We start from the raw sequence: 26,437 nt of genomic DNA, 5'->3' as shown, positions 1-26,437 counted from the left end.
GAAGAACTTTTTAAAATATGCATATAACTACAAACTTAACAAAAGCAGTTTTATAAGTCACAGGCTAGTGTGAATTTACTTTAAAAATTGGGGGTGACGGAACAAAATGGGGACTACAAGGCTGAAGTATTTTCTCTACATAAAAGTATACTGCCAGATATGCATCCTATTGAAAAACGAAAGTAATGAAGTCAGATCTACAAGTTTGCAGACTATTCAAATTAATCAACTATTCTTTAAAACCTCTAGATACTGCTGTCTTGCCTTGGAAACTTGATCTTGGTCTATATTTGATTTTAAAGATCCATCAACTGATCCTATAGCATAGACTCTTATAGACTTACAGATACGGCATCAAGTTCAGCTTTAGCTGAAAAACAGTTTTTTACAGGTTTCATAATATCTGATGAAGTGACAATGGTATCAGAATGCCAATTTTGTTGCATATTAGCATTTTTAACTTTATTTTGCTATGTGACAAAAAAACATCTTTCTAACCATAGTGTATACCAGTGATGTATGTAGCAGCGGCTGAAAACCGGAGCTGCAGGGTGGAGCTTGGCCAGAGATCCGCCGGGACTGGCCAACTCGGGCGGCACGCCTACCTTGTGCCTGCCAGCTGGAGGAACAAGGTTTCAGCCACTGCTACAGAGACCCCCAAGAACAAGGCGCTGGTGCGGGCGACGGTTCTGCCCCTTAAGGGCCTGTTTGCCGACCTCAGCCTCACGATTTGGTGGCGGTGGGTGCCTGGGGCGTGGACATGACATTCCCGGTGCTACTGTTCTAAGAAAAGCCACCGGGCCGCCTCAGCAGTTGCCGCCGCCGCCACCTTGTTCCTCCATAGGTGCATGGTGGGCTGGCAGCAGAACAGGGAATTTGTGCGCAAGACTGGTGCAATCCCCACCTCCTGCCTCGGTGAACTGTTATCTGTCATGTGCCTCTGGGGGGGAGGCTGAGCACTCCACTGCGAGCTTTAAAGAGAAAGGCGGAGAGAAGGTGAGGCGAGACCTCTGGTTTTGGCAGCATCATTAGCCGAGCAACAGGAACGACTGCCATTTTCCCCCCACAGGGCACACACACACACTCCTGCGGCACTGCTCAAACTGGAGATCTTGCCTTGCCCTCTCCTCCTTTCTCTAAAGCTTGCAGTGGAACGCATGACATTTGGAAGAAAAAAAATATTCACTGCTGGAAGATTTGCCAGCACTTTCTTTGCCTCTGCCCCCTCCCCAACTCAGGGTCCTGGCTCCGCTGCATAGCCTTGGAAAAGGCTGTGCAGAGGTTTGTTTTTGGGTATGCGGCCGTGCACCTTAGAGGGAACACTGGCTGTAGTGTTGATACAGAGAAACCTGGATTGGTTTTGTATCTACATGTAAGTAAGCTTTACTGCATATACAGTAGTTAAAGCAAGATTTATTCCTGCAAATAGAAGATATTTCGAATGTACTGAAGAGTAAAACTACTACTCTTTTCTATAAATGTGTCATCGTTATTTCTTTGCACTGGTTCATAAATCACCACATTATAAATTTTGGTATCTTGTCAAGTCCAACTATGTGGCTCTGTACAGCCAGACAGTTGACATGCAGCTGGGAGATAGGTATGTGAACCACAAGCCCACCGGAACCCCTAGATGCAATAGTCATTATATTATGAAAAACATAATGAGAACAAATAGTATTAAACTTCAGATGCCCAAAAGATGTTTGACAATATTCATTGGGATTTTATGTCAGACCAGCTCAAATATATGGATTTCAGCCAAAACTTGATTAGGACAATTACTGCTATAGATTCAGAACAATTTGTAAAACAATAAATGAAGGCATAACATCTAAAATTGAAATACAAAAAGGAACTAGACAAGGATGTCTCTTATCGCCTTTATTATTTATTTTGACATTGGAAGTTTTGTTAAGAATAATTAGTAATAATGATCAAATGAAAGGACTGAAAGTTAAAAAAGAAACATACACTACAAGCGCTTGCAGATGATCTTGTCTTTATGATTGAAGATCCATTTGAATTTGGTCAACATCTAATGGAAGTATTGGATAAATATGGGGAATCTGCTGGATTAAAAATAAACAGGGAAAAGACAAAAATGATTGTTAAAAGCATGAAAGAAAAACAAAAAAATGAATTAATAGAAAAATTGAACATTCAAATAACAAAAACAATAAGATATTTGGGAATTAAGTAACTTCCAGAACTATAACATTGAAAAAATATAATTATGACAAACTGAAAACATTGGAGAAGACTTAAATAATAGGGGCAAGTTGACTGTTCGGAGACTACAAATTATGCAAAATGCAGCCGTGCGAGCTATAGTGGGACTACCAAGATCTGCCCACATTTCAACATCATTCCATGAGTTGCACTGGTTGCCAATTGGTCTCTGGGCCCAATTCAAAATGCTGGTTATGACCTATAAATCCCTACATGTCTTAGGAACAGATTATCTTCGGGACCACCTTCTGCTTCATGTATCCCAGCGGCCAGGTAGGTCCCACAGAGTCGGCCTTTTCTAGGTCCCATCGGCCAGACAATGTCGACTGGTGGGGCCTAGGGGAACAGTCTTCTCTGTGGCAGCCCCGGCCTTCTGGAATGAACTCCCTCCGGAGATACGTACCACCCCCTCCCTCCTGGTCTTTCGTAAAGCCTGTCGGCAGCATGGGGGCCGTGTGTGATGAGACTGTCTCTGGCTGATACTAGATATGATTGGACTGGGTGAGTATGTGTGAGTGTACATGGGGTCTTTTAAAATGGTTTTTTTTGTAAACATTCATAATTTTTATAGCTGTTTATATTTCTCATATATTGTTATATTTAATATTGTTATATTTAATGTTGTCGCCTCAAGAAGGGTGCATAGAAATCTAATAAATAAATAAATAAATAAAGTTGCAACTCTCTCTTATGGGAAGGATTGCTGTAATAAAATAAACATTTTACCCAATTTTCTTTTTTTAAATTTCAGACCATTCCTATAAAATCAAAACAAGAATACTTCACAAATCTAAATAAAAAAGTAACCAAAATTATTTGAAAAAAAAAGAGACTGAGAATAAGACTTAAATTTCTGCAGGAAGCAAAGGATAAAGGCAGATTCAGACTACCCGATTGGAAAAGTTACTATCAAGCAGCGGTTAACCTGGGTCAAAAATTGATTAAGTTAGAAGGACATGATTTACAGACCGGTTGGCACTCTTTCCTATGAGATGGAAAACATGTAGGACAATGATATTTTATAGACCACTATATAAGAAGATCATTAATAAATGTATGGCTAAATATTAAAAAAAATAATGTACAGAGGCATCCTAAATTGGTTTTTGGCCTTAGAAGCTTTTGTACACCCAAACTTTTAAAAAGCAGGTAAAGTTATAAAACACAAAGAAATGATTGAGGAAGAAGGGACTATTAATTGAATTAGAATGGTAGGAGTACCTTCAGATATAATCGAGGTATGAAAAAGATAAAAGGGGAGGGGGGTAGAAGAAAAAACACTATTGGACAAAATATTACTAGGACCAGACAAGAAATCAATTCAAAGATTATATCAATATTTATTTAACTATAAAATGAAAACACAGTTAGTTAAAGATAACAGGATTAAATGGGCCCAGAATTTTGGACATAATATTAAATTAGATGAATGGCAACAAACATGGATGAGAAACAAAAAATTGACATTGGCTACAACATATAAGGAAAATTGGTGTAAAATGTTCTTCAGATGGTATATAACACCTGTACAATGAACAAAAATAGACAAAAATGCTGGAAATATTTTTTTAAAAAAATTGTCCATATTATCATTTATGGTGGTGGTGTAATAAAGCAAAAAAAAAAAATTGGGAAAGAGTTCAAACCTGGCTTGAAGAAATACAAAGCCTGAGTTGTTTCTGACAAGTACAAAGCCTAAATTGCATGACAAGTACGAAAAAGGACAAAGATATTTAATTATATACATAATTAAAGCAGCTAGGATTGTTTATGCCCAACAATAGAAAATCAAAAACATACCCATGGATAAACTAACCATGGAAATAAGAAATAAAGAGGATTTATTTCGGCTCCTCGCTGCTGCGGCGCTGCCGAGCAGATCAGCTGCTGGGCGGCCGAAGGAACCTTCCCTGGGTCTTCCCAGTGCGGAAGTAAAAACACCATCTGCGCATGCGCGGCCATGGAAAAAAAGGGTGCGCATGCGCAGATGGTGTTTTTACTTCCGCACCACTATATCGCGAAAAATCGATTATCGCGAGGGGTCTTGGAACGGAACCCTCGCGATAATCGAGGGATCACTGTATACCTTTTGTGCTGACACCTCTGCCCTATGGTATGGTTTTTCCACTGAGAACTGACATATCTCATGCCTTCTGTCTTTCAGGAAAGCCCTTAAAACCTTGCTCTTCTCCCAAACATTGGAATAGGTAAAAATGAAGCTGGGATGAGAATGTGGCTGCAGGTAAGGGGGGCTATGGTGCCAGCTTTTTTTGTGTTTTTATATTGTTCTGCTGGTTGTAAGGCTCCCATAATTGATATATGATGGGAGGCTATACAAATGTTTTAAACAAAAAAGAAAAAAAGAAACTGTAAACCAACACAGCTTACAAAAGTCAGCATGTATATTTATAGAAAGGAACAGTAAACACTGATCTTTCACATAACTGTTTGAATCAAAGTTGGAGTATTTATTTCTATCAAAAGTGCTATTATACTGTACATGCCAACAGAAAATTGCTTGCTTTTAAGCCGAGATAGGCATTTTATGCCTTCTTGATGGACTTTACTGATCAATCTGGTCAGTAATGGGCAGCCAAAATTTTTACTGCCACACTGTGGGTGTGGGTTATTTTGGGGGTGTGGCTTAATAGTCATGTGACTGGATAGGAGTGGCTTGCCGACCATGTGACCAAGTGAGAGTGGCTTGAATGATCATCATAGTTCAAGTGAACTGTTAAGTCCTCGACTTACAACCTTACCAGTGTCGCTCGCTGGGATGACAATTTGTTTCGCGTTTCCTGTGCTCTCCTTCCTGGGTCGCCTCCCCGCCTCAGGCTGGGTAGCTAGGCAAATGGGTGCTGCCAGAAGCATAAATGCTGCCAGCGCCGCTTCCACCCACACCTTCTGCTTGCACTTCAGGTGGGAGGTAGCCGCATGAGGCTAGAGGGGAGCTGGACAGGAGAGAGGTTAGCTCATCCGAGGCCAGGAAGGAGGAAAGAGGAAAAAAGCAAGAGTGCAGATGCAGCAACAGCAGCAGGGGGAAAAAAGAGAGCTGAGCTGAGACCAGTAATCCAGGAAGTGACAGCCGCCGATCAGCTGGAGCTGTGCACACATCTTCATTGCCGCTGGTGGAACTGTGTTCCACCCCATCCTGTTTGCTGCCCACCCCTGAATCTGGTCTATTATGTTGCAAACCTTATTTTCTTGCAGCTACTCCAGTTATTTGTAAATTCTGATAAAAGTCTCTAAATATGGGATGAGTATCATGTTTCTAAAATTTGCCACACATTTAACTGGTAAACCACAAAACAATCAAATTTGACTTTTAAATAATATTCACAATTTCAATTGGTATTTTAAGCATTCCATAGAGCTTATCTATGCATAATTTTATTGTTAAACTTCCATAAAAGAACAATAAAATTAAGTTGTTTCACTTTTTTCTTAGAAAAACGCTGTGCCTAAGACAAGGTAAGGAATTAAAGATAGTTTGCAAAATGAAATAACTTTTCACTTAAATATAACCTAAAGTTAGAACAGAAAATAAAGTTTAGAATGACATTCACAATTACTAACTTTTGCTAAGTAAGCTTCCATTCTGTTTTTTGAGGCTAATCCAGATCCATTTGTGTTTATGAATCCTCCACCAAGGTTAAGAGATTTGGCTAAATTGTTGCCAAGATTTCCCATCTGAATTGTTTCTAGGACTAGACTTGAAGAAAGGTTTCCACGTATCAAACTGTTGGCAAGTAAAGACTTATTTTTGTGACGCTCATGATTGAGTTCAGTGTTGGCTTCTGCTAATTTCGCATTAGCTCTGCAAAAGGTTTGGAACAAATAAATAGTTAAGCAAGGTATCTTCTTAGAATAATGATGCATTTAATTGAGTAAAAAGTCAGACATCCAGGCAGGATGTAATGTATCTCTAACCTGTTCCAGAAATGTATCTATCCAGAGCCTTAATCAGTCTAAATATAGACCTCATTATTGTGTTCCAAGTTCTGGAATGGTCACTAAAAATCAACACTTGTTTTTTTCTCTATTGTCCTGATAGTTTTCTCTATCCTCCTGTGCTAAAATAAGCTATATATCCAGGCACAGTTAGCACTCTGTAACAATTAGAATAGAGAGTGGGAGTGGGTGAGAATTCTGGAAAGCATAATATGAAGTCTTTCTTTTTCTTGTTTTGAAACTTCAGTATAAATTAGAAAAGGCAGGATACATATCTTAAAAATATATCAATAAAACACAAAGGGAGATCTTTTATTCTTAATGGAATGGATTTCTTGCCATAAAATATAATTCAATATGTATTAGCATAGTAAATATTTTTCTTTCTATTTTCTTTCTTTTTCAATTAATGTTCATTTTTTCAATGTCAATGTTCCATTTAATTTGCAAAACAAATACTCTTTTGCATACCTGTGCAAATTTTAAGTATGCAATAATAATAAAAAAATCATATGGAATTTACAGTTTTTCTGACAAGCTAGAATTTCCAAGTTTGGCATTAGAAATTATACATTTAGACCTTTCAAGTGGAAAGGGAAATAAAGTTAGCAGAAGATTGCTCAGCTTGGGAGGGTTGGGTGATATCATTTATACTAAATCAAACCTAAAAATCACTTTGTAAGGTAGATGATCTTTCACAGCAAAAAAGCTGTTCTGTTCATTTCATACAATAATTAGGATTGGATAAAATATTTTCTCTCCAATTCTATCAACCCCTTCTTCTATCAAAGCTGACAGGAATCTAAAAGAATCCCCCTTGTTTTGGAGAAAACACTACATCTGAAAAACACAAGCCTTACAGAGTGCATCCCTCTAATTCTAACCCCAAGCCTAATCAAATACGAGGGTAAAATTTACCTGAATACCTCAATAATGATAAAAGATTAGGGATTTATTTAGATAATATTCCACTTCCATTTTCCTTTACATTTCTACAACCCCTGAATATTTAAGTCTATTTAAGTTTTCATCATATACGTATACTGTATTTGCGGAACTACCATATTTTGTACACTATAAGACATACTCCCCTCCAAAAAATATGGGTGGAAATGTCTATGTGTCTTATAGAGTGAATATTGTTGAGGGGGAGGATGGGGATTGGTGCTGTTCAATTGTTCTAGGCAGTGGGATCACTGCTGCTGATTGCCACCACCGAATGGCATTGGCAGCACCTAGAACAGCTGATTGGCAGGTCCGGGAGGCCAATCCAACTGCCAATCAGCTGCTTAGCAGTGAAGGCTCTAGTGTTCTCCAGCAGCGGCAGCAGCTCAGCTCAGTTGACCGGTGGTGGATGCAACAGAGTGGAGCCCTGACCAGCTGCAATAACGTACTGAAGCTGACCCGGCTGATGGATGCTAAACGCAAAGACAGATTTTTTTTCTTGTTTTCCTCTTCTAAAGCTAAGGTGTGTCCTATGGTCTGATGTGTCTTATAGTGCGAAAACTACAGTAAATGTTTAATAGTAAATGTTATTAGAAATAAAATTAATTGTTATATTTAATATTATATATTCTATGTTAACATTTGTTTTAATATTTTTTTAATGTCCAATGTTATAGTTGTTTTATTCTGTTATTTGTGGTATTGTAAGCCACCCGGAATTGTTTTGAAGTAAGATGGGTGGGCATACAAATTTACTAAATAGATATTTAAATGTTGCTGTTACCATATATCTTTTAAACCATTCAACAGAATACTTTGCATTAACCAGGTATCACTAGTGAGTTTACAATACTAAAATTTTCTTTGCAGATTGACATTATCCAAACTGAAATAAATAAGAAAAAAATACACATTTGCAAGAATGTTTTTACTTACCTATCCAATTTGCTCTCAAAAGATTTCCGTATTTTTACTTCTTCTGAATGCAATCCTTTATATCGTTCCAATTCTGTAAGTGTAGATTCTTTTTGTAATATGCTATCTTGATGGCTGTTTTTAAATTTGGCCAGCTCTGATTCTAATTCTTTAATTCTGTTCTCCAACTGATTTCTCAAATGAGCATTACTAGCAGCTCTTATCTGTTCCAAGGTTTCTTGAGAAGCAGCTTGTGTCTAATTTTTTTAAAAAAGGAATTAATTTAGAAATATTTGCTGTACACCTTAATCTTAATTAAACCATTAACTGGGAACATATTGTCTTGAGTATAGTAACCTGATGAAATCAAAATGTTAAGAAATTTTGTCAATGAAATAACTTATAATTTTTTTAATTATTAAAAAAGAAATAACTTATAATTAATGTTTATTGATTATTTAAAAGAGCCAGTTTGGTCTAATGACTAAGGCACCAAGCTAGAACCCCGGGGACTGTGAATTATAAATATGTAAAAAACCAACTGGGTGGTTTTGGGCCCCTGATTTTCTCTCAGCCCAATCCACCTCACAGATTTGTGATTGTGGGGAAAATAGGAGGAAGAAGGAATAGCATATATTTGGAGAGAGGCGGCATACAAATCTAAGAAATATATAATATATAATATATATTTCTGTTTTGAATTAGTGATAAAAATAATAAAGATAGGAAATAAATAAGTTACCTGCAAAAAGAAATTGATTTCTTCTATTTTTTGTTTTATCTCTTGCTTAGATCGTTCTTCAATCTCTCTCCTATATTTTTCCACTTGACTGAGATCTCTTAAGTTACCCTCTATTTGGCGTTTGAGGTTGGCTACCTCTTCTTCTAGTTGGAATTTGCTTTTTTCTATTTGTTCATGATTCTGATGGAATATCTTCATAGATGCTAATTGTTCACACAGTTCACAATTGGTAGCTTCCAGCTGGGTACTTCTTGTTGACTTAACCTCCAAATGGTGAGAAAGTTCATCAACCTGAAGAAGAAAGTAACACTTACAGAAAAAGACTGCTAGCTTTTCAAAATACAGGCAATCCCCTGGATACGATGTCTTCAGCGAATTTTCACCAGAATGAATGTATTCAGAAAGGATACTTACATTAGAAATTCAAAATTGCTATCAAAAACAGGCTTCTGTAACCAAGTGACTTTGATTCAGTCACTGCTAGAGCGGCCACCATTTTTAATTCTGTGTCTTGCCTAAGCCTTTCAGGTTTACAAGGCAATTTCCAGTGAAGTGGACCAAAAACATTTTAACTAATACTTTATGTATTAAATTCATATATCTACTCCCCTCACCAATACATTGGCTCAAGCAGCATATAAATTTAATAAATTTTATATTGAGTTTTAGTTAATATATTTTATTTATTTATTATTATTATTATTATTATTTATTAATCGGATTTGTATGCCTCCCCTCTTCGAGGACTTGGGGTGGTTCACAACATATATTTATGTTCAAATGATTATAACAATCCATGAAATTCCAAATGGGAAACCAAATACTAATACAAAAGTGCAGACTTGTACAGTTTCCAGGGGGTCAACACTGATTCAAAGGCACAAAATAAATAAATACCTCTGTATCAGGTCTCCGGGTAGTTTTATAGTTTTTATAATTTTAAACATTGTATAAAGCAGCCAATTGTGCACCAAGTGTAAGTATTAAAAAGGCAGCCCAAATCACTTCCAAATGAAAGATTTATTTCATTATAGAAGGCCAACAAGAAGGGGAACCAGTTCATAAGCCTTGAAACCTCCATGGAAAGAGACTGCCCCCAGGTGCAAACCTATAAGCAACATCTCACATAAGAAGCAATTTAAAGAGGAAAGTCAAATAACCCAATTTTGCAATGTACCTTTTTATTTATAGATGATGATTACTACTCTGAATTGGGCTTTATCGTTCACTAGTACAAGGACTATGTAAGTGTTATCGTGTAAGAATGGAATTTAAATAAAGTAATAGCTAGTACATACCCTTTTCCTTAGTTTTCCAACTTCATTGTCGATTTCTGAATATTTATTCTTTATTTCTCCAGTGAAGCTGATTTGAGATGAACTTTCTCCAGTCTCATATTCTTTTAACTTCTTTTTGGTTATTTTTTGAAGTTTTTTTATACTGAGAAAAATAAATGTTACTGCATTTGTTTAAAATATACTATAGATACTATTTTTGCTACACAAAGAAAGAATTCTACCAGGCTGAATGAGTGGAAAGAATGTGAAAAATGATTTTTAGACCTTGCCCATTACTCTACAAATAGCCATTTTAAATTGACCAAAATTTCAATTTAACATTGTTTTTCTGATTCTGTAGATGCACAAATTAATTAATAATTTGCATGATAGTCTTCATTGATAAAGCATATAATGTTCTCTTTATGTTTTAATCAACTATAATGTTATATTCTTTCATCTATTTTGCAGCAAAACTGCTATTATTGCTGCTGTAGTTAATTCCTTTTGGGATTATAATTCTATTAATGTAAAATTCAATATGCCTTCATTTATTTTTTAACACCATGTATTTATTGCTCCTTGCTTAACAACCAGTCAAAGTTTTAAAAAAATTCCCAAAAACTTACTTATGACCCCTCCTCAAAGTTATGATTGGCACACCCCATTGCAGCCACATAAGCATATTTTGAGTATTTGACTCCCTACTCACAGTTATGATCAGCTGTAGCATGTGACCATTATTTGCAATGTTTTTTGCTGCTTTCTAACAAATTAAAAAACACCCACCACCATTTGGGAGAGTGGATTTGTTTAACAAACATGATCCGCATAGTTACTCACTTTATGACCACTGTAAAAAGGATTGTAAAATCAAGTCAGGTCATGTATTGCACCTCTTAATGATTGGGTTCAATTGTGGCTGTTAAGTGTGGACAATGAGTAGTTCTTGACTTATGACCACAATTGGGACTGGAGCTGTCACCAAATGATGCAGAATAGAATAGAATAGAATAGAATAGAATAGAATAGAATTCTTTATTGGCCAAGTGTGATTGGACACACAAGGAATTTGTCTTTGGTGCATATGCTCTCAGTGTACATAAAAGAAAATATACATTTGTCAAAAATAAGTGAGTTTTGTCCAGTTTTACAAGTGTTTTGCTAGGGTCTTTAAGCAAATTCACCCATTTAATTTGCTTTTCAGAAATCCGCTGGGAAGGTCATAAATATGCAAGTACTGGAAATGCATGCTGGTTGCCAAGCACCCAAGTTTATCATAAGCCCAGGAGCATTGCCAAAGCTGAAAATGGAAGAACTGGTAGTTAGTTACTGCTTTCAAGCCCCTCATAACTTTGAACAGTTGTTATAAATGGTTATAGCAAAAAACTACCTGCACCTATATTATAAATCAAGAAGTAGTGCATAACATGCAGAAAAAACAGGCAACAAAAACAGGGATATTAACTTTTATATGTAAGATTATTTCATTATAGCAACATAAAATATATTAAAAATAAAAATTCTATACGCAGAAATTATCTTCACAATAAAAAGTTACCCATGATATTCTTTTTGTAATTCACTGTTCCTTTTCATTTCTTGATCTAGTCGCATTTCCACTGATCGCTTCAATTCTAGTACGTTCTTTACTTTTTTCTTTTCATTCTCCAACTGTAAAAGAATAAGAACATAATTTTCAGACTTGACAACATTTTGAACAGCATATGTTTTTACACACAGATAAATTCCAGCTTCACTTTGAGCTTTATGAAATAAAATGTCTACATTGAAATATATTTTATTTCTTGACATACATATTTATTTCCATAATTTTCAAAATTATAGTAAGACTCTTTAAAAGGAGGCTACTTTGTCTCCTAAAGTTATACAGTATTTCTAATACAAAAGCAGGATTCATACCCACAGATGTTTAGTATATGTTAAAAATTCATTTCAAATGTTATTATTCATATTTCCTTTACATATTCATTGCTAATTTGACATATCAACAGCTGCATAAATAATTGTGTTTTTCTTTAAAGTAGATTCTTATTCTCAAAAGAGAACAATATTAAGGAGATGCAATATCCTCTAAGAAAGAATAAGAAAATCCACACTTTAAGCATGCATGCCTATTCAAAGACACCCACAGAATCAAAGACTTTCATTAAAATAATAAAAGTATCATATCATAAAGTTTGCTTTATTTGTATCTGAAGTAGACCCAGACGCAGGGTTCAAGCAATCGGTACTTTTATTCAGCTCAGAGAACAAGTGACAGCTCAGCAAGGCAAAGTGACAATTCAGCGAGTACCGACTGGCTCTGCCTGGAGAAACCGCTCCTTTTATACATTTGCGGTTCCCGCCAAAGCTAGAGCCGGCCGCGTCTGAGCCAATCAGGAGCGACTTCCTGCTTCGGCTCAGACAGCGCTGGAAAGAGGAACAAACTATTTACAGGAATTACAATGTAGCCATTTCAGGATACAACACCCCTCCCCTCATAGTTGGACACATCCATCACGAAAGCCATGTGACAAAGTCGTCCAATCGGTGGGGCCTCCGTGGAGCTCGCGCTGACCTGCGCAGTTCAATTTCTCCTTCGACACCGACTGTGGAGGATGGCTCGCCGCTGTTCTCCCGGCGCGGCGGACTTGGCCTGGCGGGCCCAACGAAGGCTTCGGAGGACGAGGATGGCTCGGCGTCGCTGGATGGTTCCCCCTGGCCCGATAAGTCTCTTTGCGTGTTTCTTAACTCGGGCAATGTGCTAAAGTCTGTTGAAGGGGGAGAGTCCATGTCAGCGGTTTGTGTCAACTGATTTTCTGTTCGCTTCCGAATGTGGTCTATGTGTCGTTTCCACAAACGACCATCCTCTAGTTTTACAATATAAGTCTTTGGTGCATTTTGCTTAACAACAATTCCTTTCATCCAGTTTACATTTCCATCAAAACTTTTTACATATACATTTTGTCCCAAATACATTTCTCTTTCAGGTTTTACACACATTTGGTTATTATTAACACAGAACCTTGGGTTCAACCTGTCTAGTGGTGACCTCAATTTCCTTCCCATCAATAACTCTGCAGGGCTTACATGTGTGTGCGAGTTAGGGGTAATGTGTTGGGTGAGTAAGAATTGGTCCAAGTTTTGTTGTACATCCCCAGGGCCTGACCTGCGCAATGCCTCCTTTGCCACACGAACGTAACGTTCTGCCAATCCATTAGCCCAGGGCGAATAAGGCGAGATGAGGGCATGCCTGACCCCTAGGCCATCTAGGAACAACTCGAATTGCCTGGCTGTTAGCTGTGGCCCATTGTCAGACACTAAGATATCTGGGCAACCATGGGATGCAAACAGTCTACTCAATACCTTGATGGTGGCACTTGTGGTTATGTTGTTCATTGCTATTATTTCCACCCATTTGGAGAAAGCATCAACCACTATTAAAAAATACTGGGACCCCACTGGACCAGCAAAATCAATGTGGATTCTTGACCAAGGACCAGCAGGCTGCTCCCACTCAGCCGGAGTTGTTTTGGGGGGACTAGGCCGTGACTCTTGGCATGGTTCACACTTTGAAACCCAACTCTCAATGTCAGCATCCAGACCTGGCCACCATAAATGCCCCCTTGCTAGGCTCTTCATCCTGACAATCCCAGGATGACCCACATGTAACATTTTGAGTACCTTTTCCCTTAGGCTTTTGGGGATGATCACTCTATCTCCCCACAGCAGACAACCCTTTACATAAGATAACTCAAGTCTTTTGTTTTTAAAATCACACAATTCAGGTTTCACAGCATCATTTTGCCATCCCTTTAGTACACAGTTCACCACTTGTTTAAGGATTTGATCTTGCTGCGTGTGTGCAGCTACCTCTTTGGCCGTGGTTAGTGGGTTATCCTCGAGTTCTATCATTAGTACATCTGTGGAAGGAACAGGGTCCTCCACTAAGTCTGTTATGGGGCACCTGCTGAGGCCGTCTGCGTGATTGATTTCCTTCCCCCCCTTGTGGGTGAGATCATACTGGTACCCTGAGAGGAAAAGAGCCCATCTGATTAGTCTTGGAGACATAAAAGGCGGAGTGGGCTTGTTGGGGGCTAGCAGACCTAGTAGGGGCTTGTGGTCAGTGACTAGTTCAAAACTTCTTCCAAAAATATAATTGTGAAATTTCTTTACCCCTGCCACTAAAGCTAGAGCCTCCTTGTCTAACTGGCTATAATTCCTCTCTGTGCTGGTCATGGTTCTTGAGAAAAATGCTATTGGGGCCTCTGTCTTATTAGGTAGAACGTGAGCTAGGACTCCTCCTATGCCGTACGGCGAAGCGTCGCACGTGAGCCTAATGGGTAGTGAAGCACTATATTGGACTACTACACTTTTAGAAGTTAATAATTGCTTTATTTGAAAAAAAGCTTCACGTTCAGTTTCCCCCCAGGTCCAGCGGGCTTCCTTCTGGAGTAAACGATGAAGAGGCTCTGCTACTGTTGCCTTCTGTTTTAAAAAAACGGAATAAAAATTAAGGAGGCCTAAAAATGCCTGCAGCTCATTCTTATCTCGTGGCTCTGGGGCTTCTCTAATGGCTCTCAGCTTCTCTGTTGTGGGGTGGATACCTTCTTTGTCTATTTTATATCCTAGGAATTCTATACTGTTGGTTCCCCAGACACATTTGTCAGGCTTGATTCTTAAACCTTTGTCCTGTAACCTCTTAAGTACTTCCCTTATTCTTTTGTTTACTTGTTCCTGGTTTTCCCCTGCAATTAAGATGTCATCAAAGTATGGAATGGCCCCATTTACCCCTGACAATAGGCGTTCCATAATGCTCTGGAATATCCCTGGGGCTATGCTTACCCCAAACTGTAACCTCGTGCATTTGAACGCCCCCCTGTGCGTTACGATTGTTTGTGTGTTTGCTGTTTGTTCATCGACCGGGAGTTGCTGGTAAGCTTGCGCAAGGTCGATCTTTGCGAACCTTTTCCCCTCCCCCAGGGAGTGTAGAAGTTGTTGTACAACCGGGATGGGGTAGGGGTGGTGTTGGAGTGCCTTATTCAGGGTAGATTTGTAATCAGCGCAAACCCTTAAAGAACCATCTGGCTTCAGAGGTGTAACTATGGGAGTTTCCCATGGCCCCTGTTCCACAGGGACCAAAATACCTTGGCTTATGAGTTTATCCAGCTGCAGGTCTAGTTTGGGGAGAAGCGGAAGGGGGACCCTGCGAGGTTTTAGCCTGACCGGTGGGACCTTGGGGTCAATAGAGAATGATATAGGGGCCCCCTTATACAATCCTAAGGTGGGGCTGAACACTTCAGGGAACTCTTTCACAAAGTTAGGCATATTATCGCAGTTTACATTACACACACCCGAAATTTCGATCCCCAACGGTTCCATCCAAGCTAAACCCAGAAGAGAGTGCTTAGCCCCCATTACAATAAGCATGGGAAGGGTACATTTAACATTCTTGAATGCAATAGGTACATTTGCTGTTCCCAGGACCAAGATTACCCCCCCTTGAAAATCTCTGATCACTAAAGAGGTTTGATTTAGATCAGCTTTAGACATATTAGGCATATACAGTTTAAACTTCTCCCAAGGCATGATGGTATATCTAGATCCCGTATCAAGCTCCATTGAGCAAGGCTGGTTATTTAGTAACAGTGAAATAACAATTTTAGCCCCCTTATTTGTTGCCGTGTTATTCACGGAAAATTGAGAGTTACCTCTATAGTAGTCGCGGTTAGTGGTTGAGTAGTTTCTTTGACCCGAATTGCGGAACGGTCTCTTTTCTCGCGATTGGGGGGTCTGGTTTTGTGGTCGTTGGTATTGCGGTGTGGCGAATGTCTCTTCTGGTGCCGTTGCTCTGCATGCGATGGCGATGTGGCCTCGACGGTTGCAGCGGTGGCATGTGGCGTCTCGGAAAGGGCATCGATGGCGCTGGTGGTTTCCCCGGCAGCCCGCGCAGGGGGCTGGGTGAGTAGCTCTGTGGTGTCTCGGCTGGTCTTGTACCAGGAAGCAGTTGTCCCCGTTGTGAGCTGGTTGGCTGGGGTCGTCTGATTCTACGGCGCGGGGAGACGCGGAGTCAATCTTGGCAATGAGTTCTCGCCTTCCGTGTTCTTTCAATTCTCTAGCTGCTGCGTCGGCGGCTTCTGCGGTTTGCGCTAGTTTAATTACGGTTTGTAGAGTCGGCTCTTCTTCGGTGAGGAGTTTATTTCTCACTGTGGCGCTTTTCATGCCGAAAACCAGGGCGTCGGTGAGGCGAGCTTCCGGGTCTTTAAACTTGCATTGAGCAAGTACCGTTCGAAGTCGCGTTGTAAACTGGTTGATTGACTCAGTTTCCTTCTGAGCCATCATGGAAAACTGATGCCGAAAAACCATGGCTGGTTTGGTCGGTTTGAAATGGCTCGCTAGCTTCTCCTGTAGGACGTCCCACGCTACGGTTCTTGCTGGCTGCGGGTCGGTGAGAGTCTGGGCAAGGCCACGGATTTCTGGGCCGCAGTAATTAAGAAAAATAGCCCGTCTGCGATCGGCTTCGGCGTCCTGTATTCCCGCCGCCTCGAGGAAGATCTCGAAGGTGGCCATGTATTCGTCCCAGGACGTTTTTTTGGGATCGAAGAGTTCCGGAGCCTGGCCGATCTGGACTTTGTTCATGTTGCACGCGATGTTTCTTCCGTCCGTTCGTCGCCAGTGAAGTAGACCCAGACGCAGGGTTCAAGCAATCGGTACTTTTATTCAGCTCAGAGAACAAGTGACAGCTCAGCAAGGCAAAGTGACAATTCAGCGAGTACCGACTGGCTCTGCCTGGAGAAACCGCTCCTTTTATACATTTGCGGTTCCCGCCAAAGCTAGAGCCGGCCGCGTCTGAGCCAATCAGGAGCGACTTCCTGCTTCGGCTCAGACAGCGCTGGAAAGAGGAACAAACTATTTACAGGAATTACAAGGTAGCCATTTCAGGATACAACAGTATCCCCATATATATTACTGTTATATTTCTGTAAATATAAATAATCATAAAGGTATGCCCATGTTTCTTCAACACTCTATGGACTGCATTGGCTGCCAATTGTTTTCCGGACACAATTTAAAGTGTTGGTAATGACTTATAAAGTCCTGCATGGCATCAGGCCAGATTACTTGCAAGACCACCTTCTGCCACGAGTCCCAGTGACCGGTTAGGTCCCAGAGTCGGCCTTCTTCAGATCCTGTCAACTAGGCAATGTCGCTTGGTGGGGCCTAGGGGAAGAGCCTTCTCTGGGGGGGGGGGCTCTCTGGAATCAGCTCCCCCACAGAGATTCACACTGCCCCCACCCTCTTCACCTTTCATAAGAGTCTTAAGACTTATTTATGCCAATCTATATTTTCAGGTACAAAATAGATATAAAAAAAGACCCAATTGTATTTGGAATATGTAAAAATCCTAGTGAAATAGATAAAATCTTAATAGGATCAGTGTAAATGTACAATTACGGTATTTACTACATTATGAAAATACAGAGGAAGTAGTTAAACATAATATGATCGCATGGATGAAAATTTTTGGTTATTCTCTTTATTTATTTCTCTCTCTCTCTTGCTTTCTTTCTCTCTCTTTCTCTCTCTCTCCCCCTCTTGCTCGCTCTCTTTTTCTCACTTTCTCTCTCTTGTTTTCTTTCTTTCTTTCTTTCTCTCTCTCACTCTTTCTCTCTCTTGTTCTCTCTTTCTTGCTATCTCTCTTTCTCTCCCCCCTCTTTCTCTCTCTCTCTCTTTCTCACGTTCTCTCTATCTTGCTCTGTCTGTTGCTCTCACTCTCTCTCGTTTTCTCTCCATTCTTCTCACAGCGGAGGCTGGTGAAGGTGATTTTCAATGTCAGGAGCATGGGCGCGGGCACTCCCCATGCCCCTGCCAGCCTGCCCGTAACATTCAAAATAGGAAAAACCTTCGCTGGTCCATGGCTGCACAAGAAAACAACAGTCAATCACCCGCTATCCATGCACCAATCAACCAATAGGGAGGCAGCACATAAGTATGATGCATAGGTAAAGGTACAGGTTCCCCTCACACATATGTTCTAGTTGTTCTAGAGGTGGTGCTCATCTCCATTTCAAAGCTGAAGAACCAGTACTGTCCAAAGACATCTCCGTGGTCATGTGGCCAGCATGACTAAATGCCAAAAATTGGTTTTAGGATTGCTGTTGGCTCTTTCACAGGACAGGGCAGCATCATAGTAAATAAATTCATTTTATCATTTTATTTTATATCATAAAATAAAAAATGATAAACGGTAAGACTTACACCCAAAATTCCAATCTAAATTGCAATCATAATTCAAGGACTGTATCAGCTAGAATATGAAATTGAAAAACATGTTGAATGAAGGCAATCACAAACTATTTTAATGCCACAAAAAGTTATATGGGCATACCCATAAAATCTCCAAAGCTAGTATCAATTCAAAAGTGAATTTTCATCTCAATTTTCCAAGGCTAATAGGTCTTAGTGAATACAAAATAAAATGATTAGGAAACTGTATTTCACATGTCACTGATTTTCCACTTGATTCAAAAGAAAAAAAAAGAAATTTAAAAGTTTGCAAGAATGTAATTTAAAAACTCTCAAGTCCTAAAATATTTTAAAGAGATTTAAATAGTAAAGTGGCTCTAAAAAGAATATTTAATTAATAATAATAATTAAAACAACAATAATAAAATAACACTGATTGGCTGTTTTCTTCCATATATAATTACATTCAGTTCTGAATATCTATACTAACTATAGCTCTGATGGAGAGCCTATGGTACACATGACACAGGTGACATGCAGAGCCATATCAGAAGATTGCCCTATATCAGCTCCAGCCTGCATTCTCACGCTATCCAGCTGATTTTAGGCCTTGGGGAAGGCCATTTCACTATCCGGAGGCTTCAGGGAAGCTGCCATGAAGCCCTGGAGTGCAAAAAACTGCCCAACGGACAAACTGGAAATTCAGAAAAATGGATTCTGGTTTGCCTGTTGTGCTGCTTTTCGCACTCAGGGGCTTCAGGAAACTTCTTTGAAGTCTTCTTGAAAAACAGCACAACGTGCAAATTGGAAGTCCGTGTCTCTGAACTTCCAGTTTGCCTGTTTGGCAGTTTTTTCACCATCCCAGGCTTCAGTGAGGCCTGCGCGCATACATGGGGATGGGCAGTGAAGGGCTACCAAAATTTTTACTTCCACACTGTGGGCATGGCTTATGCATCTTTCAGTGCAAATTGGGTGCTGTGAGGTGGAGCTCGATTTTCGCTACCCCACTGCGTTACCCCGTGTGGGCAGCAGCCCACCCCTGGGGATGGGGAGAGGATTGTACACAGGGGCAGCATGGGGGGTGCACATGTATGGGGAGAGGGAATGGGTGTGGGGAGGCATGTGCATACGTACTAGCACACACATACATTCTTTCTGGCATGCAAACCAAAATGTTTCACCATCACTGAACTATAACATTCTCTCAGAAATAAGTGATAATAATTATATGGACACCTTTTATTCTCCCTTTATTCTTCAATGTCATTTCAATACTGTTTTTTCAATACTATTTTTTTTTTAAAAAAGCAAGAACACTGAAGCTCTCCAGAGTCCAAATATCACTAGTTTTTGTTTCCTGTACTCATTCACACATTATTTCTGTAAGAATCTTGTTTCAATTTATTTTATTTCCCTGTGTTAATGAATAAAGCTGGGTATACTTTATGTCCACATGAAACACCCAAACTGCAGCCAGAGCAGTTCTCTTAAACTGCCTGATATTTATGATTGTTTCTTGTGCAATATATAAAGATTATAGATAGATAGATAGATAGATAGATAGATAGATAGATAGATAGATAGATAGATAGATTTTTATTGGCCAAGTGTGATTGGACACACAAGGAATTTGTCTTGGTGCATATGCTCTCAAATATACATTTGTCAAGAATCATGTGGTACAACACTTAATGATTGTCATAGGGGTCAAATAGGCAATGAAGAAGCAATATTAATAAAAATCTTAGGATATAAGGAACAAGTTACAGTCATACAGTCAACATGGGAGGAAATGGGTGATAGGAATGATGAGGAAAAAAAGTAGAATAGAAGTGCAGATTTAGTAGAAAGTCTGACAGTGTTGAAGAAATTATTTGTTTAGTAGAGTGATGGCGTTCGGAAAAAAACTGTTCTTGTGTCTAGTTGTCTTGCTGTGCAGTGCTCTGTAGCGACATTTTGAGGGTAAGAGTTGAAACAATTTGTGTCCAGGATGTGAGGGGTCAGTAAATATTTTCCCCGCCCTCTTTTTGACTCGTGCAGTATACAGGTCCTCAATGGAAGGCAGGTTGGCAGCAATTGTTTTTTCTGCAGTTCTGATTATCCTCTGAAGTCTGTGTCGGTCTTGTTGGGTTGCAGCACCAAACCAGACGGTTATAGAGGTGCAGATGACAGACTCAATGATTCCTCTGTAGAACTGTATCAGCAGCTCCTTGGGTAGTTTGAGCTTCCTGAGCTGGCGCAGAAAGAACATTCTTTGTTGTGCTTTTTTGATGATGTTTTTGATGTTAGGTGACCATTTTAGGTCTTGAGATATGATAGAACCTAGAAATTTGAAGGTCTCTACTGTTGATATTGTGTTGTCTAGTATTGTGAGAGGTGGAAGGGTGGAAGGGTTTCTCTGAAAGTCTACCACCATTTTTACGGTTTTGAGTGTGTTCAGTTCTAGATTGTTCTGGTCACACCACAAGGAGAGTTGTTCAACTTCCCGTCTGTATGCAGATTCATCATTGTCTCGAATGAGTCCGATCACTGTTGTATCATCTGCAAACTTCAGTAGTTTAACAGATGGATCGTTTGAGATGCAGTCATTAGTGTATAGAGAGAAGAGAAGTGGTGAGAGTACACAGCCTTGGGGGGCACCTGTGCTAATTGTACATGTATCTGATGTGATTTTTCCTATCTTCACCTGCTGCTTCCTGTCTGTTAGGAAGCTTGTGATCCACTTACAAGTGTGTTCAGGTACCGCTAGCTGATTTAGTTTGGTTAAGAGAATATCAGAAATCAAAGGGAATGATCTGCAAGTGAAATGTGTTAATTGTCACAACAAGGATAATTTCACGAATTTTCCTTGTGAAAATATTGCTGGTCATTTCATTTTTATGAAAATAAGCATAATACCTCTTGGTTTAGTTTTTCCTCTAGATTGGTTTGTGCTGTCTGTAAGGTGGTTATCAATTCCTCAAGACGGTTATGAACCTACATAGATCACCACAAAAGAAATCGAGAGTTATCATGCAGGTTGGAAACTCTTCAGTCTTCTGAAATTGTCTAAAAATCTATTTGCTTATTTACGTACATTGCTTGCTATTGTTACATTCATGATTTTAATAATTTCAATTTATTTATTTATGACTTCTGAAAATGAAGGAAACTAATTCAGTATGCTATAATACCTTTCTGAAATATTACATTTTTAAAAATTCTAAAACACAGTAAAGGAATTAAAAATAAAATCTTATTTCCCCAAAATATTATTACTGACTTACAGAAACACTGTCCTGTAGGTCTTTTTGAAGTATCTCAATTCTACTATTTTGCCGGTTTGTTGTAGCTTCCAATCTGGCATTTTCTATTTCAAGTCTTAAAAGAAAAACAAAGTCTCAAAACAAGATACAATGCAACTATATTTCTTCCTCTTTACGTGTTTCAATGATTCTATACCATATGGAAGTATAAATTGCAGAAGAATTTTTTTATCAATCCTCATAATTTAGTACATTTAAATTTAAGCATGTTTTACCTCTGTATGTGCTCTTCTAATTGTTTTATAGCATTATTTATTCCTGATGATGCTACCAGAAGATCCTGTAGTTTCTGAGATGCCACACTTGCTTCACATTCTTTAATATGCAAAGCATGTTGTAATTCACGAGTAGATCGTTTGCAGTGGCTATTTTGTAGTTCTGAATCTTGCAACTGTAAAATTTGAGAGCCAATGTGGTTTAGCCAAAAAAAAAGCAATGTGCTCCTGCTATGATATACACTACTACAGCCTACTCTCCTCTTGCTAGACTCCTATAGTTTCTAAAACTCCTTCAAGGGCATCCCTCTACCTCATATACTACCACCTCTTACAATACTAAACAACGCAGTATCAACAGTAGCGTTCTTCAAGTTTCTATCATGTCTCAAGACTTAAAATGGACACCTAACATCAAAAACATAAATAAAAAGCTCAACAAAGAAGGGGGTTTTTTTGTGCAAACTCAGAAAGCTCACACTGCCCAAAGAGCTGATGATTCATTCTACAGAAATTATTGAGTTTGTCATCTGCACCTCCATAACTGTTTGGTTTGGCTCTGCAACCCAACAAGACAGACACACATGTCAACTGATAATTAGAACTGCAGAAAAAACAATTGCTACCAACCTGCCTTCCTTTGAGGATCTGTATAATGCACGAGTCAAAAAGAGGGCTGTGAAAATATCTAAAGACCCCACGCATCCTGGACATAAATTATTTCAACTTCTACCCTCAAAAAGACATTATAGCGCACTGCACACCAAAACAACTAGACACAAGGACAGTTTTTCCTGAATGAGAGATATATCACAAATAAGATAAATTCTTGTTTCACACACAATGAAATATTATGAATAATAATAAGCACTTTTTGTCAAAGATCATAATTTATCCTTTGAAGGAAGAATAAAACAGGAAAAGTCCCTCCCCATTTGCTGAGATTTCCCCCAACCACAATGTCTTCAATCTAGACAAGGCAGCAACTCAACTAGCTCAGCATGATGATGGCAGAAAAAAGAAACCTCAATATTATCTGCATAGAGAAGGCACCCAAACCTGTAATTTTTGATTATCATTAATATACTGATTACATATAGAAGTTGAGTAGCCTGGGGGACACCATAACTTTTATACATCCCACAGTATAAATGCCAGAGAGCTGAATGACATTCTACTTTCTTGAATATATTCTCAATGTAGGAACAGAACCATGGCAAACCTATTTCAAACACTAATGCATCAGAAAGTGTTGGATGTCTTCTCTTCTGCTCCCATAGTAGAAGATGCAAAACATTTAATAAACTGTTGCAAGCATACCTTACATTTCATTCTTTCTATTTCCTTCAGAAGTTGCTGTTTATCCGCCTCTAAGTCAATGCGATAACGTGTTGAAAATTCCAATGAAGCTTCTGTTGTGGATTGTTTTTGGAGGGAATCTGCAAGTTCTTGCTGCAATTGCCTTATTGTACTCTAAAAAAGATTTTTAATGAAATAATTCATACAAATAGACTGAAATGGTTGTATTTTTACTTACCTAAGTAATATTTATAATAGGTAAAAATGTTCAATTACATATATTTATGAATAATAATAATAATCCTACGAGATTGGGTGGCATAGAAGTCAAATAAATTTAATTAATAATAATAACAACAACAACAACAACAACAACAACAACATAAACAGAATTGGAAGGGATCTTGGAAGTCTTCTAGTTTCTGCTTAGTCAGGAACTGCTTCCTGCTTACATAGGAAACCCTACATTACTTCAGACAGATAATTATCCAACATTTTCTTAAAAACTTATTTTTAAAAGTGTTGGAGCATTCACAACTTCTGGAGGCAAGCTGTTCCACTGATTAATTGTTCTAACTGTCAGAAAATTTCCCCTTAGTTCTAAGTTACTTCTCTCCTTGTTTAGTTTCCACCCATTGCTTCTTGTTCTACCCTCAGTTGCTTTGGAGAATCGGTTGACTCCTTCTTCTTTGTGGTAATTCCTGAGATATTGTTGCTATCATGTTTCCCCTGGTCCTTCTTTTCATTAAACTAGCCATGCCCAGTTCCTGCAACCATTCTTCATAGGTTTTAGCCCCCAGTCCCCTAATCATCTTTATCGCTTTTCTCTGCACTTTTTCTAGAGCCTTTTTGCATTGTGGCAACCAAAACTGAATGCAGTATTCCAAGTGTGTAATAGTTCCTTTTCATGGTCATGATTATCAATCATCTGAAGGATAACAAATAAATTCATAGAATCCAGAGATGTAAGCTACATTCTAGGACAGTGATGGAGAATCTATTACACGGGTGCCACAGGTGGCACGCGGAGCCATATCTGCTGCCATGCAAGACATTGCTCTAGCTCAGCTCCAACATGCATGTGTGTGTTGGCCAGCTGATTTTTGGCTTGCGTAGAGGCTCTGGGAGGGCATTTTTGGCTCCCAGAGAGCCTCCAAGGTGATGGAGGAGAGCATTTTAACCTTCCTTTGGTTCCAGGGAAGCCTTTGGGGCCAGGGGAAGGCAAAACACAAGCCTACCAGGCCCACATGAAGTTGGAAAACAGGTTGTTTCTGGCCTCCAGAGGGCCTCCAGGGGTGTGTGGAAAGCTGTTTTCAGCTTCCCCAGGCATTTAATTATGGGTGTGGGCACTTACACATGCGCGATAGTATACACATGTGCTCTTTCGACATTTGAGGAAAGAAAGGTTAGCCATCAATGTTCTAGGAGATCAAACAAATATATGTTGAATAAAAGTTGTCACTCAACAGGTAACACTCAGAATATCTAAACATTACTTCAGAAATGGACACATTATGTCTCTCATGCATTCTAAAGAGAGATGAATTGGAAGGTGTTGCTACACATGCATACTGATTGTGGCTTTCCAATCATCAAACACACTGAGAACAAAAATCTCAAAAATCATTGTTGTTATCCTGGTGCTAAACGAAAGATATTTTAACACATGACTGAATTTATAGCCATCAAAGTGCCCTATGTGATTGTAATCTAGATACTTGACAACCTGTTCACACAGGAAGCTGGCACAGAAAGTTGTAAGCCACCACCACCTGCCAGAATGATTCTGATCTCTGTGGGCTGGTTAAAAAAGATCCATGCTGAAATCCAAGTAGGAGTTTCATATATTTAAAATACTTGGCAAAGCGGATACCTCTGAGTGTTTAGTTGCTACTTTTTTTGATTCTTCATCCAATTCCTTCTGCCTCCAGAATTGGGTATTTAAAATATCTTCTTGTATGGCTCTGGCATTTTGTTCTTGACAAAGTTGTCTCTGTGTTTCATTATGTTCTTCTGCAACCTATAAAATATTAGCCTTGTAGTAAAATAATAAACTGACCACTTTGTTATGATCCGTTAGATCTCACAGATTGTGCCTGTGTATACAGCCACAACCTATAAGGAATATAAGTTGTATTGTATCATAGAATACAAGATACGTTAAATAGATACTGACAATTGAGCAACTAAATGAAAAAATCTCTAACACTAATAGTTACACATGTAAAGTAATTACTAGGAACATTAGAAACACTGTTACCAAACAGTCCTTTTGGCAGCAATATGTTAGTAATTATCCACAGCTGAAAAAAAAATGGATTTGAATTTCTCTAGTCACTTTAGACCTGGTGCTGTTCTATACTGGTTCGTTAGGAACAATTTTCTTAACAATCAAATAATTGATTCATGCTAAAAATTTGGGTAAAAGTAAGTAATTGAGGAATTGATAAGGGCTAATGTTACATTTTCTGAAGTATTAGTTTCAATTTTAGGTAGAATTTAAATGAAAAAACACAACCTTCTCCAAGGCTGGAAATAAGCTGGCCAACACAAGCATGTGATCTTAACCTGACATAGGTCAACATCTCGTGTGCCCTCTGATATGGTTCCACATGCCATAGGTTTATCATCATGGTACTACAGTGTTTCTTGAATTAGTTCAATTTTATTGTCCATTCTCCTGACCCTTTCATCCATTTTTTTGATATCTTCCCTTATCTTTCCCAGATTACCTGTCATCATTTCGTAGTTCCTATTGATTGATTGTTATCTGAAGCATAAGTTCTTGTAGGGAAGCTAAGGTTATCGAGTGAGCTTGGGGGTTCGTGGTTGTGCCTTTAGGGGTTCATTGATTTGAAGGCTCGCAAGTGAAGGTAATGTTGTAGTCTTTTTTACAACTTTGGAGAGGGTCGTTTGAGTAAAGGTCAACATTTTCTAACATTTCCAAAGGTGGAACCTGTTAACCATATACGTTCCAATGAAGTAGTCTAGAGTTTGGGGAAAGGAGTTCCTCTCTCTAAGAAAAAAGGACTACTTTTAGCAAGTCTTATGAATTTTCATGATATGAGACTGTAAAATACAGAGTAAGACTATAAAAGCTCCTCCTGAGACTTGTCCAACAATTAGTACTTATAAATGTTTCTTTTCTACAGTAACTAATGAATTTCTAGAAAGAATGAATTTCAGTACAAGAATTACAGTGGAACCCCGACATAAGAGCTGCTCTACTTAAGAGCAACTCGAGATAAGAGCTGGAAGGGGAGAGATATTTTTGTTCTACTTACAAGCCCAAATTCGAGATACAAG

General features: G+C 38.9%; 1 protein-coding gene across 1 annotated transcript in view; it reads right to left on the bottom strand.

Moving 5' to 3' along the window:
- Window positions 1-1,869: 1,869 nt before the first annotated feature.
- LOC139169117 (ankyrin repeat domain-containing protein 26-like) overlaps window positions 1,870-26,437 on the bottom strand; it is a 44,790-nt gene continuing 20,222 nt past the window's right edge. The window contains exons 5-15 of the mRNA XM_070754936.1: window positions 25,005-25,151; window positions 23,153-23,305; window positions 21,833-22,008; window positions 21,579-21,672; window positions 21,211-21,288; window positions 11,624-11,736; window positions 10,084-10,225; window positions 8,786-9,076; window positions 8,065-8,300; window positions 5,809-6,049; window positions 1,870-2,072 (exon numbers count right to left, since the gene is read on the bottom strand). Of these exons, the coding sequence (XP_070611037.1) occupies window positions 2,004-2,072; window positions 5,809-6,049; window positions 8,065-8,300; window positions 8,786-9,076; window positions 10,084-10,225; window positions 11,624-11,736; window positions 21,211-21,288; window positions 21,579-21,672; window positions 21,833-22,008; window positions 23,153-23,305; window positions 25,005-25,151 (1,740 nt within the window). The 3' untranslated portion in view covers window positions 1,870-2,003. The remainder of the gene's footprint in view (window positions 2,073-5,808; window positions 6,050-8,064; window positions 8,301-8,785; window positions 9,077-10,083; window positions 10,226-11,623; window positions 11,737-21,210; window positions 21,289-21,578; window positions 21,673-21,832; window positions 22,009-23,152; window positions 23,306-25,004; window positions 25,152-26,437) is intronic.

The sequence above is a fragment of the Erythrolamprus reginae genome, chromosome 6 (genome assembly GCF_031021105.1).
Source record: "Erythrolamprus reginae isolate rEryReg1 chromosome 6, rEryReg1.hap1, whole genome shotgun sequence".
In the NCBI taxonomy this organism is placed as follows: domain Eukaryota; kingdom Metazoa; phylum Chordata; class Lepidosauria; order Squamata; family Dipsadidae; genus Erythrolamprus; species Erythrolamprus reginae.
The sequence above is the reverse complement of the archived record's forward strand: the minus strand, read 5'-3'. Positions and strand labels throughout refer to the sequence as shown.